This window comes from Anabrus simplex, chromosome 14, assembly GCF_040414725.1.
Source record: "Anabrus simplex isolate iqAnaSimp1 chromosome 14, ASM4041472v1, whole genome shotgun sequence".
NCBI lineage: Eukaryota > Metazoa > Arthropoda > Insecta > Orthoptera > Tettigoniidae > Anabrus > Anabrus simplex.
The window spans coordinates 90,168,147-90,184,780 of NC_090278.1; the positions used below are offsets into that span (position 1 = coordinate 90,168,147).

Consider the following 16,634-nt stretch of genomic DNA (forward strand, 5'->3'; position numbering starts at 1 on the left):
GTAATGATGTGCAACAATTACTTGTAATGAATTGTAAAGTTCAAACCAGCGTACTGTAATATCCAGGTGGCTGTTTGGTCTGTACCTGATCTAAAGCCAAATAAAAAAATAAAAAAAATAAATTTAAAAAAACCATCTTGAGGGCTGCCGACAGTGAAGTTAGAACCCACTATCTCCCGGATGCAAGCTCACAGCTACACGACCCTAACCGCACGGCCAACTCGCCCGGTCCGGTAGTCAAATCACCTCGCGAAAGGAAGTGTAATCAGTGGTATGTTTCAAGGCATACAGCTTCCATATACCGACTTTATTCCGCTAGTTAAAACAAGAGCCTATGCCCAGTAGAAAGATGAATGGGCAAGAACTAGCCACCAACGAGGAACACATTACGCAACACTGCAAACAACAATACCGAAAAACCCTGGTTCTGGAAATACAATATTGCAAGGAGACATCTAAGAACCATCATCAGGATGAGGCTTGGGCACAGATGCTACCCTCACCACCTCCACCGCTTCGGAGTGACTACCTCCAAAGTTTGCCCACATGACGATTACGATGATGCGGATCTGAATGATATAGTATTTTCTTGTTCCAGGTATGAGCAACTCGCACAGCTTCGGTCACTACATATCTCATTCCCCAAAAATGTCAACATTATTCTTCAAGACAAAATCTACAGAGCACTGATCTAGTTTCTACAAGACCGATAACTATATAAACCCTGATGCAGAAGTCACCAACTGAAATAGTTAATAAAGATAATCTCCTGTTACACCCCATTAACTACTACCTTTCTACCATGGCTTTCCCACCCTGTAGCAATGCCAAGACTGGCCTCGTGGCGAGAAGACACAGCACCATCCCTATCCTTATCACTACCACCTGGCCAAATGGTGTATAACCAAAGGCCATTGTTTTAATTTTTAAAAAGCACCGGAGTAAGAGGAAAGAGCTCTGCCTTCCCTGATCTGACTAAGGGCGAGCGGGCTAAGTCCCTGCCTTCGCCAGGAATCGAATCCAGGGCCTCTGCGTAAGACGAAAGCACGTTACCTCTACACCACAAGACCGGCAGGAACAAGCTAGGCTAAAGCTGTTTGATAATTTCGAATATGTTTTGGCGTAATGTCTGCAATGAATTGGTGCTTGGACTGCGAAGGAAGCAATGAACACATTTAAACAGGTATTCCCTTGGAACAGAATTGAGGATGGGCGACATAAGATTTAACGGGTGTCAGACTGACCATTATGTCCCATCGGATAAATAATTTACAAAGCTTCCTCTATGCACTGCATAGTGGAGAGGAATGCTCGCGTATTATTATTATTATTATTAATAATTTCTGTATACGACGAATTTTGTCCCGAACAGGCGAAAAAAAAAAAAAAGAGACTAAGTTCGGTGGCGCTTTGGTCTGTCTGGTAGGGCATCGCGCGAACACTTCAAAACTAAATTTTACGAAACTCAGTTTTTACGTTGAGGGTAAACAGCATTAGGAATTACTCCATACGTTATTTGATTAGTGGATGGTCGGATGATAGATAAATGTCTTCAATGAATTATAAAACTGTTTCTCAATATTAGTGCAACTGCAATATTGTACATAAAATTAGTAGCCGAAAAAGTAAAAGTAATTTCCGATCCTTCCCATACTGTTTTCTTTTCGTACCTACAATACCAATGATTTTATATTTCAGTTACTTCTCGTAAGCGCTTGGACAATATTTATACGTAGCCTAATTAATTCTCTCAGTTCTAAACGTTTTAAATATGTAGGTATACACGCTGATTCAGTAGCGTAACTATCACCGTTCATTTGGGAGACACCTGAATATGAATATTGTATCTTGAAACGAGCTATGAGATTTTTGAGGTGAAACACCCTATACAAGACAATCTATCACAGACAAATGACTGTCGGCGAGATGGACAACAGGCGATCGAGGCAGCGCACGGGCACGCGAGTATTCAACAGAATCCCAGTTAAATGCAGTTTGGCCAGGACTGGCTCTTATGAACTCAAAATATGTCACTGGGCCTTAAAAGTAAATGCTTCCTGAAGCCCAGCTTTTGTGGAATAACCAATGTGGACAAAGTATTTAAATTTAACAGGGAAAACGGAGTTAGTTTCTAATGCAATATTACATGTATCTACTGTATCTATCTGTATATCTGTTCAGCATCCTGTTGGGATAACAGGAGAGGTTATGTTCACATTGTTAAAACGATGTCACTTGAAAGCTCGCCCAGTTCTAAATTCACGTGATCCAACTCGCACTACCTCGACAGGTGCTATCACCTGTACCACTGACTGTGAATCTGATAAGGCTTCACGTCAACAAACATGCACTACGTCCATATACATTTCGTACGGCACATCCTCTTTCCATCAGATATCACTCGAAAATAAAGAACACCTACTACTATCTTCGAAATTTCTACAAGAATCACATGCTTATGAAACTCATTAATTCAGTGGGTCAGTTTCTCAGAGAGATTACTCTACGACACGAGTTAATATAAATACTGTATAACAAGATCAAACATGAAATAATCACTGTAGTTGGTGTAATTACACCAGATTAAATTTCAGCCACTAGCATAATATTAACATAGCAGTGAAACTTACCAATCATATCAGAGATGAAGTCGACGTGATTCCATTCAAATGGGTGTAACGAAATGTTTATTTCCACAAGACACAAATTCAACGGTTATTATCTTGAGACACAATCACTTTTACATTACGATGTAACTTCGGCACACGAATGCTGCTGTGTTATCACTCGCGCCACACCGGTCCCCAGGCACGTATGCGCACTCTATCTCGTTTCCAGACGAATTAGCCCACAGTCTTTTCCAATACGACTGTTTCATTCGATCCAAGGCCACCTAAATAAAAATGAATGTTAATTCAAAACACATGATGATATACACACTAAGCATTTACATTTAAATATAGTCTTGTTAAATATCTGAATTTATAGAATTAAAACTACTATTTTGACGCAAAACATTGTTTTTACACTATGTTTCGAAAATTCTACATCAAAATAGATGACGAAAGCATTCCTTAGAATTGTACCAAAGCCTCCTAGTATTGCGGACTTTAGCAGGATAGATTTTATCAAATTGATCTGCTCTCTGAAGATTTCATTTATAATAATGTAACAGAATTTTTAGATAAATGTAATTTAACTCTATAATTCGTCATCACTTAACCTGATTTGACAAAAGCTTTGGTCCCTATAAGAAGAGAGTCCAAACGATCTCAGAAGAACGAATAGCATACTAAAAACACTTCATTTTCCACCCTAGGTATCAATAATATTGAAATAAAATCAATCTGATACACAATAATATTAAAAATTCAAATAAAATAGCACTGTTAGGAAGTACTCTCGATGTAACCATAACACAGAGCAAAGAAGACGTGTACAAAGAGATAAACAATTCAAACACCAAATAACGAATGGGTACAGTGCGCAAGCAGAGCACAAAAAAAGAAGATAATATGCTGGCTTACGATTTAAAAAAATTCCTTAGACCATTACAAATTCTATATTACGAGACCTCGGTCTTGCATTGATAATAATCACTCGTAATGGTTATTAAATGATCAAGTACAGTTAGTATTAATAGCAGTAGTGTACAGTCTTGGAATTGTGGTATTTAAAATTTTTTGGAACTTGTCTCTTCTTCCTCTTCTGTTTTCCTCCACACTTTGTAATTATTCAATCTTGCAACTTCTCGTTTACTACAGCACCATTCTTTCCTCAAATCATATGTTCATCAACAAACCGTATCGTTTGCATTCTTGTACCCCCGTTAGTTCATCATCCTTAACAATATTATAAACAGTAAAGCTGAACAGCCTCAATAATATGTAAACCATTCATTGCTTTCAGTCTTGATATATAATAAGAAGTTAATTTGTTTGCATATACGTAAGAGGTTCAATTATTTTACTAGGCGATTAACTTTCAGTTACGTTTGGGAAGACTATTCGTGGGCTCACAAGCAAAATTCATCGAGCTAAAAATCTTACTTCTGAGAAGAAGAAAAAAAAAAAAAAAGAGGATTGGAAGTTTACAGTCTTTTATTGATAATATCTATTATTAGAATAAGCATAAAACTATTTATCTTTAACAGTTTCAAGATAAATCTTAGCACTGTAGGACAGTGCGAAAATCTAAAGAAAACTGTTTTGGAAGTCCCACGATATTAAGCTCCAATGAGAGTTAAGACGGGATGGCAAGACAACACCACTTCTTCTTCTTCTTCTTCTTCTTCTTCTTCTTCTTATTATTATTATTATTATTATTATTATTATTATTATTATTATTATTATTATTATTATTATTATTATTATTATTATTCTCAAGGAGCCGTACAGTTGAACGTTGAATGTTAAAAGTTATTCAGGGACATAAAAATGGCTTCAGCCGAACCCAATAGCTCAGCCGATAGAAGTGCTGGCGTTAGTATTAATGTTTATGTCCCACCAACTACTTTTTCGATTTTCGGAGGTACTGGAATTTTGTCCCACAGGAGTTGTTCTACGTGTCAGTAAATCTACAAACACGTGACTGATATATCCGAACACCTTAAAATACCACCTAACCTCTTATTTAGAATCTACCACCTTCAGAATCGATTTTATGATATCAATCAATCACCATTCATCTGCATTTAGCGCTGTCGCCCAGGTGGCAGATTCCCTATCAGTTGTTTACCTAGTCTGTTCTTTCTTTCTTAATCCGTTTACCCTCCAGGGTTTGTTTGTCCCTCGGACTCAGCGAGGGATCCCCCCTCTACCGCCTTAAGGGCAGTGTCCTGGAGCGTGAGGCTTTACGTTGGGAGGATACAACTGGAAAAAGGACCAGTACCTCTCTCAGGCGGCCTCACCTGCTATGCTGAACAGGGGCCTTGTGAGGGGATGAGAAGATCCGAAGGGACAGACAAGGAAGAGGGGAGGAAGCGGCCGTGGCGTTAAGTTAGGTACCATCCCGGCATTTTCCTGAAGGAGAAGTGCGAAACCACGGAAAACCACTTCGAGGATGGCTGAGGTGGGAATTGAACCCGAGACTCCGGGGGTGGCAGCTAATGACACTAACTACTACACCACAGAGGCGGACTAGTTTGTTCTTAACATCGAACATCTCCCTTGATAAATTATTCCAATTCCTAATTCCTCTTCCTATTGATTTGTCCTCTCCAAGGTTTTCAAAAAGTGCAAAATACCCCTACCTGACCCGCCACTCGCACCTGGCTTACAAACTCACGGTGAACAAGTATCAAGTACAGATATTTTAGAACAAGGGGCCATCTCACTTTCTTGTTCGTTCATAAGCAGTGTCTGGTTCCTATGGCCATTCAGAATCAGGCTTTCTTATGACATACCTCGAGAGAGTATTCTCAATAAATTATGGGAATCGGGTGGGATTAGAACCCACGAAATTCGTTTTGACAGCCTGACCACTACAGATTTGGCATTTCAATTACTCACAATCCCACGTGTTACAATCGGTTCAAACATTATTATTCATGTAAATTTAAAATCACTCAGGAAGATCGACACATTACCGCCACCATGCAAGAAAACTATAGTTAATAATAATAATAATAATAATAATAATAATAATAATAATAATAATAATAATATTAATAATAATAATAATGTCCGCCTCTGTGGTGTAGTGATTAGCTGCCACCCCGGAGGTCCGGGTTCGATTCCCAGCTCTGCCACGGAATTTGAAAAGTGGTACGAAGCTGGAACGGGGTCCACTCAGCCTCGGGAGGTCAACTGAGTAGAGAGGGTTCGATTTCCGCCTCGGCCATTCTCGAAGCGGTTTTCCTTGGTTTCCCACTTCTACTCCAGGCAAATGCCGGAATGGTACCTAACTTAAGGTCAAGGCCGCTTCCTATGGTCTTCCTTGCCTATCCCTTCGAATCTTCCCATCCCCCACCTAGGCCCCTGTTCCGTATAGCCGGTGAGGTGGCCTGGGCGAGGTACTAGTCCTCCTCCCCGGTTGTATCCCCAGCCCAACGTCTTTGTTAAATTAATTAATAATAATAATAATAATAATAATAATAATAATAATAATAATAATAATAATAATAATAATAATAATAATAATAATCTTTCTTTCTTAATCCGTTTACCCTCTAGGGTTGGTTTTTTCCTCGGACCGCCTCTAGGGTAGTGTAGGTACTGGAGCGTGAGACTGTGGGTCGGGGGGGGGGGATACAACTAGCCCAGGTGGCCTCACCTGCTGTGCTAAACAGGGGCCTTGTGGGGGGATGGGAAGATTCGAAGAGAGAAGGAAGCGGTACCATCCCGGCATTTGCCTGGATGAGAAGCGGGAAACAACGGAAACCACTTCGAAGATGGCTGAGGTGGGAATCGAACCTCCTCTACTCAGTTGACCTCCCGAGGCTGAGTGGACCCCGTTCCAATCGTCGTACTACTTTTCACATTCCGAGGCAGAGCCGGGAATCGAACCCGGACCTCCGCGGGTGGCAGCTAATCACTAGTCTAATATATTAGACTGTGACTACACCACAGAGGCGGACAATAGTAATACTAATACTAATAATAATAATAATAATAATAATAATAATAATAATAATAATAATAATAATAATAATAATAATAATAATAATAATATGGCCTCAGCCACATTCTCACGCACCGTTTTAATCTATCTGTCTACGAGTAGGCGATCCATGTTTTTAAATTATTTTTTCCATACCCAACATATTGGTGTGAAAGACAACTTGCCGTAGGCCTATGGGTTGTGCTTATTTGAAACCTATAAAGAGTTTCTTTAAAAGTGCTAAAAAGCTTTTTTTTTTTTTTTTTTTTTTTTTTGTGTGCATCCATTGTCGTCTGCGAAAACTATCCATTAGTTGTAAAAATAAAGGAACGGAAAGCATCTACGAATGTATGTGTCTGTGTGTGTAGGGGTGGAGAGGGGGTAGGAGGAGATTTCCATAATTGCGCCACTGATCAGCGTGCACTATTATTATAATTTCGTAACCTAATATACATAACGTATTTTATATCTTGTTTTGGTGCATACGTTCTGTTCCTGTTCTTAGGCTAAGTATTTAAAGAAGAAAAAAAAACGTAATTCGGCTGTTTGGAGCTATTCTGGGAAATAATTACGCTTGGGAATGGTAGACAGAACTAAATTTAAAATATCCGTAAAATCGAAAATGTAGCAATACTGAATTTCAAAGCAAAATAACTCTTATTATGCTACTTTTGTACGCTTGTACTTCCTGTTAAAAAGCCTACGTTGTCAAGTGGTAGCGTGGCCGAGCGGTCTAAGGCGCTGGTTTAAGGCACCAGTCTCTTCGGGGGCGTGGGTTCGAATCCCACCGCTGCCATATGTTTTTTTACTCGCCAGTTATTATTTCTACTAATCAGTTGCAATATTTCGACCTCATTGCGAAGGAAGGTTCCACACCTCGATTAGGTTGCTAATTGAACTCGCTTTGGATGGTGCGACTTTCCGTTCCCTTGCGGCAATCTCGGCACGCTATGTCCAGAAAAAATGAGTGCTAATGGAATTACGGTGCCGTTCTAGGAGAGATAGATACGTTTCCAGCCACTCGATGCCAGTGATGCTATAACTAGAGTTCTAGAAAGGGGGGGGGGGGGGTGTTCGTAATTATTACTTTTAAGAGCAAAACTTCGGAGTTGTAAACTTCTCTAATCACGCCCACGGAAAAAATAAAGGTTTGTATGTTTTCACTCACAGAAGTGTCCGACTCGTTGGCTGAATGGTCGGCGTACTGTCCTTCGGTTCAGAGGGTCCCGGGTTCGATTCCCGGCCGGGTCGGGGATTTTAACCTTCATTGGTTCATTCCAATGGCCCGGGGGCTGGGTGTTTGTGCTGTCCTCAACATCCCTGCAACTCACACACTACGCATAACACTATCCTCCACCACAATAACACGCAGTTACCTACACATGGCAGATGCCGCCCACCCTCATCGGAGGGTCTGCCTTACAAGGGCTGCACTCGGCTAGAAATAGCCACACGAAAAAAAAAAAACTTACAGAAGTAGATTCTTCCCCTCATTTTATTAAGTACAGGGAGTCCCAGAAGTCGCTTTACCGAGCTGAAGAAGATACAATCATACTATTTTCTTAAGCCTGTAAGCTTTTGTTTTGTAGAATTCTTATCACTCTTCAAAATGGATGGCCAATCGGCTGATCTAAGTTTTCTATAGTTTAATATTGTGAGCAACAAGCATAGATTGCAAACAGATACCCCGGGCTCGTGTGTGTGTGTTTGTTTTTGTCACCTCACAGCTCACTGCCCGATTGAAGATAGATAAATTATACACTGGGGAGAGTGACGTCATGACTAGTGGGAGGGGCTAAGCATGTGAGTACAGATAGACTGCGGTTTTGAAATGTAGTGCATTACCCCAAGGTAACTACCCTCCTCTCCTCTATGAGTGGTCTGGGTTCGTGCGCTCACAAGTCTTACTGTAGTTCCGGAAAATAAACAAATTCGTAGTAAGGAACATGCCGAATATACAGAGCGCCAAACGTTCTTAGCAGTACAAACTTGTGGAGGATTTCGTCAAGGAATATTTACCTAGTCCGCCTCTGTGGTGTAGTGGTTAGCGTGATTAGCTGCCACCCCCGCAGGCCCGGGTTCGATTCCCGGCTCTGCCACGAAATTTGAAAAGTGGTACGAGGGCTGGAACGGGGTCCACTCAGCCTCGGGAGGTCAAATGAGTAGAGGTGGGTTCGATTCCCACCTCAGCCATCCTGGAAGTGGTTTTCCGTGGTTTTCCACTTCTCCTCCAGGCGAATGCCGGGATGGTACCTAACTGAAGGCCACGGCCGCTTCCTTCCGTCTTCCTTGCCTATCCCTTCCAATCTTCCCACCCCTACACAAGGCCCCTGTTCAGCATAGCAGGTGAGGCCGCCTGGGCGAGGTACTGGTCATACTCCCCAGTTGTATCCCCCGACCAAGAGTCTGAAGCTCCAGGACACTGCCCTTGAGGCGGTAGAGGTGGGATCCCTCGCTAAGTCCGAGGGAAAAACCGAACCTGGAGGGTAAACAGATGATGATGATGATGATGATGAATATTTACCTAATGTCCGCCTCTGTGGTGTAGTGGTTAGTGTGATTAGCTGTCACCCCCTCTCCCTCCCGGAGGCCCGGGTTCGATTCCCGGCTGTGCCACGAAATTTGAAAAGTGGTACGAGGGCTGGAACGGGATCCACTCAGCCTCGGGAGGTCAACTGAGTAGAGGGGGGTTCGATTCCCTCCCCAGCCATCCTTGAAGTGGTTTTTCGTGGTTTCAAAATTCTCCTCGAGGCAAATGCCAGGATGGCCACGGCCCCTTCCTATCCTCTTCCTTGTCTATCCCTTCCAAACTTCCCATCCCCCCCCCCCACCAGGCCCCTGTTTAGCATAGCAGATGAGGCAGCCTGGGCGAGGTACTGGTCCTCCTCCCCAGTTGTATCCCCTGACCCAAAGTCCCAAGCTCCAGGACACTGCCCTTGAGGCGGTAGAGGTGGGATCCCTCGCTGAGTCCAAGGGAAAAACCGAGCCTGGAGGGTAAACAGATTACGAACGAACGAACAAAATAATGTCATGGTAAAAAAATAAAAACAAAGAATATATCAAATCATGTCAAGAGGAACAGTCGACATCAAAATCAGATCCAGAACATAAAAAAAGAAACCAATAATTTAGATGATGTCGATGCATACCAATATTCCTTTTAACAACGTCCAAAATATTTATTTTAGAGATATTCGTAAAAATTACACAGGTAAGAAAGTTCCTCGAGGATCCACACTAAATTCCTTGATTCAAGAACTGGAAAAAATCCACAGAAAAGCAGCTCGATTTGTTCTGGGCGATTTCCGACAAAAGAGTAGCGTTACAAAAATGTTGCAAAGTTTGGGCTGGGAAGACTTGGGAGAAAGACGACGACCTGCTCGACTAAGTGGTATGTTCCGAGCTGTCAGCGGAGAGATGGCGTGGAATGACATCAGTAGACAAGTTTGAGTGGCGTGTTTAAAAGTAGGAAAGATCACAATATGAAGATAAAGTTGGAATTCAAGAGGACAAATTGTGGCAAATATTCATTTATAGGAAGGGGAGTTAGGGATTGGAATAACTTTCCAAGGGAGATGTTCAATAAATTTCCTATTTCTTTGGAATCATTAAAGAAAAGGCTAGGAAACCAACAGATAGGGAATCTGCCACCTGGGCGACTGCCCTAAATGCAGATCTGTATTGATTGATTGATTGATTGAAGACAGTTTCAGCGACCCAGTACAAAATCAGAAAATATGGGCTTCATTGGACGAAACGACAGAGGTTTGTGGCAGATTCGTAGCAAACCTCATTGTCGAGATATTTCTGCCTGATCGTGGCGGTAAGAAGACGTTAACAACTGAAGTACCGGTACTAGAAAAAGTTCTTCCATGACTGAAAACGTGTTTGAAATTTCGATGCCTCTATATTTTGTGTCCTGCTGTACTTAAATGGTAGCATGTTTACGAATGAAGGCACGCCCTCAGTGTTGCCAACCAAATTAGTTATAAATTCAGGAAATTCCATTACCAAAAATCAGTAGAATGTCGAGGTAATAAAAATGATAACTTTCTATTTACAAAATACAAATTGGGGAAGTAGGCTACACACAGTGGCGGTGGGCTCTCAGGAGCACAGGAGCACCTGAACACCCAGTTTTATTACATATTTATGCATTCATTCTTTTCTTTCGACCTGATTTCGACAATCGATCGAAAGCATTCGACAATCGACTTATATCGAAGCTCCGTTACACCGACAGTTGTTCGTTTTGACTGACAGTGCAGCGAGCACACTGGATAATGCGCTATTGTGCTCAAGACTATACGCATGCGCAAAGCAAATGACGTCATGGTTTTCTGCACTGATATTCCCATTAGCGAGGAGCACGGTAAGGTACGTGCCTTGTCGTCTAGAGCCACCCTCAACCCAGTGGCAGTATTAGAGTTGACCACAAGGGTCCGCCACCTCCCCTATTATGGTTAGCCACAGCCTCCCAGGAGCTACTATTGCATTACATTACCGGCAGATTTCGCTAGTACCCTAATTCTGAATAGGCATTTTGGTGTCTGTTCAGACTCTTTTCCAGAAAGAGAACTGAATACAATGGCGCATATGTATCCCTGCCTAAATAAGATACAGCTGAAGACTGAACTAGAAGTATTGTATATGAGAAATGGCTTTCAGAAAGATGATGGGGCCATTTCCATGTTGCAGTTTCTGCTTGACAATGAACTAGATAGGGACACATTTCCACAAGTATGCGAATTACTCCGAATTGTTGTCACAACCCCAATTACGACAGCGGAGCCTGAGAGGTGTTTTTCTACTTTGAATACGAATTAAAACGTTTCTGAGGAACACCATGACTGGAGAACGACTGTCAGCGCTGGCTATGCTTGCTATTGAGAAGAGATTTGTCAACAACATCAGTGACTTCAATCGTAAAGTGATTGAGAAATTTGCGCGATTGAAAGACAGAAGGATTGCTTTCCTGTACAAAAAAATCAGCATTTACGTGAGTTGCTAATCTAAATCCTATCATTTAAATAAGCATGAACTAGTATTGTTGGTTGTACTGCATGCTAAATTGTTTAGAGTAGTGGCTATAATTTGCAAAATGAGACTAATTACCATGTGATACAGTAGAACCCTAACTAACCGAGATAATGTGGAGACTATTGGGGTCAATTCGGAAATAATTATTTTAAAAAAATTACCGGTAAATGCGGTACACATTCCTTCTATGCTTCTCGTCATACCCAGGTGAACTTCGTGCTGTTTAAAAACCAGGAATAGTGCTCGCATCCGCAGTGCAGTAAAGCTATTATGAATTTTACTATTGTTCTACACTAAGACAGCCGGCCCGCGGTGTAGGGGTAATATGCCTGCCTCTTACCCGGAGGCCCCGGGTTCGATTCTCGGCCAGGTCAGGGATTTTAACCTGGATCTGAGGGCTGGTTCGAGGTCCACTCAGTCTACGTGATTACAATTGAGGAGCTATCTGACGGTGAGTTGGCGGTCAAAAAAGCGAAGAATAACGGCCGAGAGGATTCGTCGTGCTAACCACACGACACCTCGTAATCTGCAGACCACCGGGCTGAGCAGCAGTTGCTTGGTAGGCCATGAGGTTTGGTTTGGTTCTACACTAACACCCAGGTGAAATTCGTGCTGTTTAAAAACCAAGAATAGTGCTCGCATCCTTCAATAATCTCAGTGTAGTAAAGTTATTGTGAATTTTACTTTTGTTCTACACTAACAAATTAGTCTCGTATAAAATTTATCCTCGGTTACAGGGGTTCTACCAAAGTATTTGTGAAGAAGGAACCGTACAAGGAACTGTTAGTGAAATGATTTATGTACCTATGTTACTCTTTTGCTGATTTGAGGCATGAACAGAAATGTTGTGAACCTCCTAAAAATTTTGTCACGAGCCGCCACTGGCTACACAGATATTTAAAACTATTTCACTGGTAATAAATGACAAATTAAAAATATAAAATTATAGATAGATTGTCACTGAATAGAAAACAGCTGTTAATCACGGCCAATCCCAAGCAGCTTCAACATTTCATTGTTAGTCTTCGTTGGTATCGGATTCGTCACATTAAATGAAAAGTACTGTTCTTCTGCTTGTGCAGTCGCTCAACATCCTGTAACTTGTTTACTACTCATCCTCAACAAGCCTTTCTTACCTGTAATTTTTTTTTCAAGTCGTTTTACGTCGCACCGACACAGATAGGTCTTATGGCGACGATGTAATAGGAAAGGGCTAGGGATGGGAAGGAAGAGGCCATGGCCTTAATTAAGGTACAACCCCAGTATTTGTCTGGTGTGACAATGGGGAACAACGGAAAACTATGCTCAGGGCTGCCGAGAGTGGGGTTCGAACCCACTATCTTCCGAATGCAAGTTCACAGCTAACCGCACGACCAACTCGCTTGGTTTACCTGTAATCGAACTCGCATCTTCGAAAATGGAATGATACAAATATTGATGAAATATTAATGTTACATTTACTGTAATGTAAATTCTATATGATTACGTGTATATATATATATATAAATAAAATACAACGGCCGGTGCAAATGGTGCTCCCAGGTCTGCACGCTTATGACGCTATACCATTGAGAACACTCATTCCAAAACACACCATTACGAAATCTCAGCCGATGTATGTAACACCAATACTTGTTGTCTAGAGTGGCGTCGACTTTGAGGGCGGGTAAGTCGTTTTCTGCCCCCTCCCCAATGATCTTAGGGGAACAGAGTGCCATTTTGCCCCCCTTCCCCCCCACCCCCCAAAAAAAATCTTCTCTTAGATGTCAAGTCCCCTTGAAATAGAGTCTGGCAGTCTTTGGAGGCTGCTAAGGCGTTCAATCTGGAGTAGTTGGCAGATGGTTGTATATCAAGAACTGAAATTAGAAAGCGGGCATTCCTTCAGAGAACTACACTTTCCAGTGGAGACTGTTCAGGCGGTACATTTGATGGTGGAGCTTTTCACATTTTGTATCATTTATTAACAAAATGTATTTATGAAGCAAGTTCTCATTTGTTTACTTGTGATTATTTTTGATACCTTCGTATATAAAACATTCCTTCAACACTTATGAATCAAGTTCTATTTTTCTGTTTGTTAATATTATTCAAAATTCCATACACACTCCTTCAAAAATGTATTTGAGAAACAAGCTCTGTTATTGTTCTGTTTTGTTTATGTTTGTTTGTGAATGTTATTACATAGGAATGTTTGCATTAATCGTTGTTCCTCATTTCATATACATGTGTTCATATTAATCACGCTCCCCCAATAACTAGCTGGCTGTCTACCTATATATTCAGAAATTGTCGTGGATAAAACATAACTTAATGTTTTTTCCCCCAATAATTAGCTGGCTGTCTACCTATATATTCAGAAATTGTCGTGGATAAAACATAACTTAAGGTTTTGTTTGGATTTACAACTTACCGTATTGTATGAGGAGGGATAACGTTTAGGGCCATAGTATGGAATGTTGCATAGCGATGTGCATGTACTATCAACTGCACAAAAATTGACCGTCGCAGAAGACGACTTTCTCTTCGGCCACCGGCTCTACGAATGCCCTCGCATTTCGAGAATGTATCAAATGAAATATTTCACTTCTTCGCCGGCCAATTTTTGTGAAGTTGAGTGTATATCAGAAAATACATAACACTCAATGGGAAAAAAAATGGGATAACTTCCTGTCTTTGGGGACTCCTGAGGATCAAAATTCCGACACCTCGTTATACTTTAAAATCTATGGCAGATCAAATTATGTAAAATAACTAACTTTATTTTAGAAACTTCTTCTTTGTTACAAGTTGTTTACTGATCCAGATGTAGAGGTGACGTCCTTGTTGGCAGGAAGTGGCTTCTGTAGTAACCATGGAGACCAGCAGCCCGGAAGGGGAACACCGGAAACTGCGTAGTGCGAGGCGAGCAATGTAACAGCGACAAAATTATCGACAGGCTTCAAGCAACTACAGGCCCCGCGTTGTGATAAGAAGATGAACCGTGAACTATTCAGTGCACCTTTCAGAACTGGGAATAACAATTCATGACGAGCCTCTGGAAAGTAAAGAGAACATGACGTTTGTAGGCAGAACTCAAACTTCAACCTTTCTCCATGCATTTTATTCCTAGGAAGCAAATTAAGCAATTGCACATTGAAATATCAGGAATATTATTAAATTAAGAAAATATTCTTGGAACATGATCACCAGACCTCGGAATTTTAGGCAACTAAAATGAACGCTATTAATTAAATATCAAATAGTCTTAAACATGTAGTTTTAGGCACTCAGAATACGATATGAGGCAACTAAAATTGGAGTTTACGCAGCTCAAACTAACATTATTAATTCTTTTTTCTGGCCTTCTCCCAGTGTATTGGGTTCAACGCTTGTTGTGGATTTGGCCCAGTTTTACGTCCTGGATGCTCTTCTTGACGCCAACCGAGGGAAGTATTAACTATTCCGTATTTCTGTGGTGTATGGCAATGAGCATAAGAGGAATTAGCCGTACGCAGTCAAAATCCCACATCCGGCCGGGAATCGAACCCGGGGCCCTCTGAATAGAAGCTTTCTATGTGACCATTCAGCCAAGAAAGTAGCCTCAAATTAATACAATACATAAGCATTAAGCATTACGATATTGTATAGTGGCGAAAGTATTTTAAAAATACTGTAGTGTGCTCAGAAAATGTTTTTGTTGTCTTGTTTTCATAGGAAGTACAATTGGACAACAATCCTCTACTTTTTTAACAATTCGTTTTACGTCATACCGACACAGATAGGTCTTATGGTGACGATGGGATAGGAAAGGCCTAAGAATGTGAAGGAAGAGGCTGTAGCCTTAATTAAGGTACAACCCCAGCATTTTCCTGGTGTGAAAGTGGGAAACCACAGAAAACCATCTTCAGGGCTGCCGACAGTGGAGTTCGAACTCACTATCTCCCGGATGCAAGCTGACAGCTGCGGGCCCCTAACCGCTCATCCCGACCTGGGGTGGGGGCAGGAAAGAAAGGACATCTGGACATAGAAGTGTGCTGAACCCATGCAAAGTGCCAACCCAGGTAACTGGGAGAAGACCAGGAAGCACAACAAGAGATCTTTTGTTCCATTAAGTCTTATGTGGTTTATAAATGAGTCTCTTCCAGTTTGTTTGATCTAACTAAATACAGGCTTGTTTTTTCCAAATTCCTCTAGAACATTGTCTTGGTGTTTGGCTAGGGCAATGGATAAAGATGGGGTGTTGTTCAAATGCAAGTGTGGTGGTGATTATTATTTTAAGAAGAAATACAACTGTCAACATTTTTTCCATTAACACTAATAACAGAGAAAAAAAGGAAGAGATCCGACACTTCAAAAAATGAAGGTATTGTCAAAAGAAGCAAAGAGCCATGAAGGGGGTGAAAATGAAAGCACCCTAGGCCCTGTAAACCTAATTCTGTCAAGGTTGGAAGAGAACAAGAGTTGACCAAGAAAGGTCGGATAGTACACATGAAAGTGAGGAGCCTAGAGTAAGTAAAGGGTAGCAATGCCAGACTGAGCTAGAGCCTGATGGACACCAACCTATGCTCGCAAATTGTGAGACTTTGGGCCTTTGGGTGACTTCTTACGACACCCACAGGGGGAGAACAGTACCGGTACACCTGAGCAGCCATTCCCTCCAAATGATGGCCCACTCCATGTCACCCAATGTCCATGTAGAAGTTCAAAATTGAGAACGGGGCAGGAAGTGGCCTTATTGAACATTTTCCCACCTTTCCTTTGTTTATCATGTGAGCATGTTGACCTGGTGGGTGTTATCAGCATTGCCAGTGGAAAGTTGAGTTCTTATCACAAAACCTGTCGAATAACCAGTTCTTGCATGTCAAACACTTGGTCACTGGCTGGTCGCTCACAGAAATAACAACCTGTCTTTCGTGACATGACACATGGCGCAAGGACAGGAGACCTACTTCCTCTTTCTTTTCCAATTATATGAGCCAGCTAATACTTCCACTTATTATCATTATTTATCAACC

General features: G+C 41.5%; 1 protein-coding gene and 1 non-coding gene across 2 annotated transcripts in view; one reads left to right on the forward strand and one right to left on the reverse strand.

The window, feature by feature from the left end:
• The window catches only part of LOC136885658 (uncharacterized), a 220,515-nt gene extending 217,838 nt beyond the window's left edge, over positions 1–2,677 (reverse strand). The window contains exon 1 of the mRNA XM_067158352.2: positions 2,631–2,677. Within this exon, the coding sequence (XP_067014453.2) occupies positions 2,631–2,637 (7 nt within the window). The 5' untranslated portion in view covers positions 2,638–2,677. The remainder of the gene's footprint in view (positions 1–2,630) is intronic.
• A 4,637-nt stretch (positions 2,678–7,314) lies between these two features.
• TRNAL-AAG (transfer RNA leucine (anticodon AAG)) lies at positions 7,315–7,396 on the forward strand. The gene has a single exon. It is a non-coding gene; the product is annotated as a tRNA-Leu (tRNA).
• Positions 7,397–16,634: the final 9,238 nt, after the last annotated feature.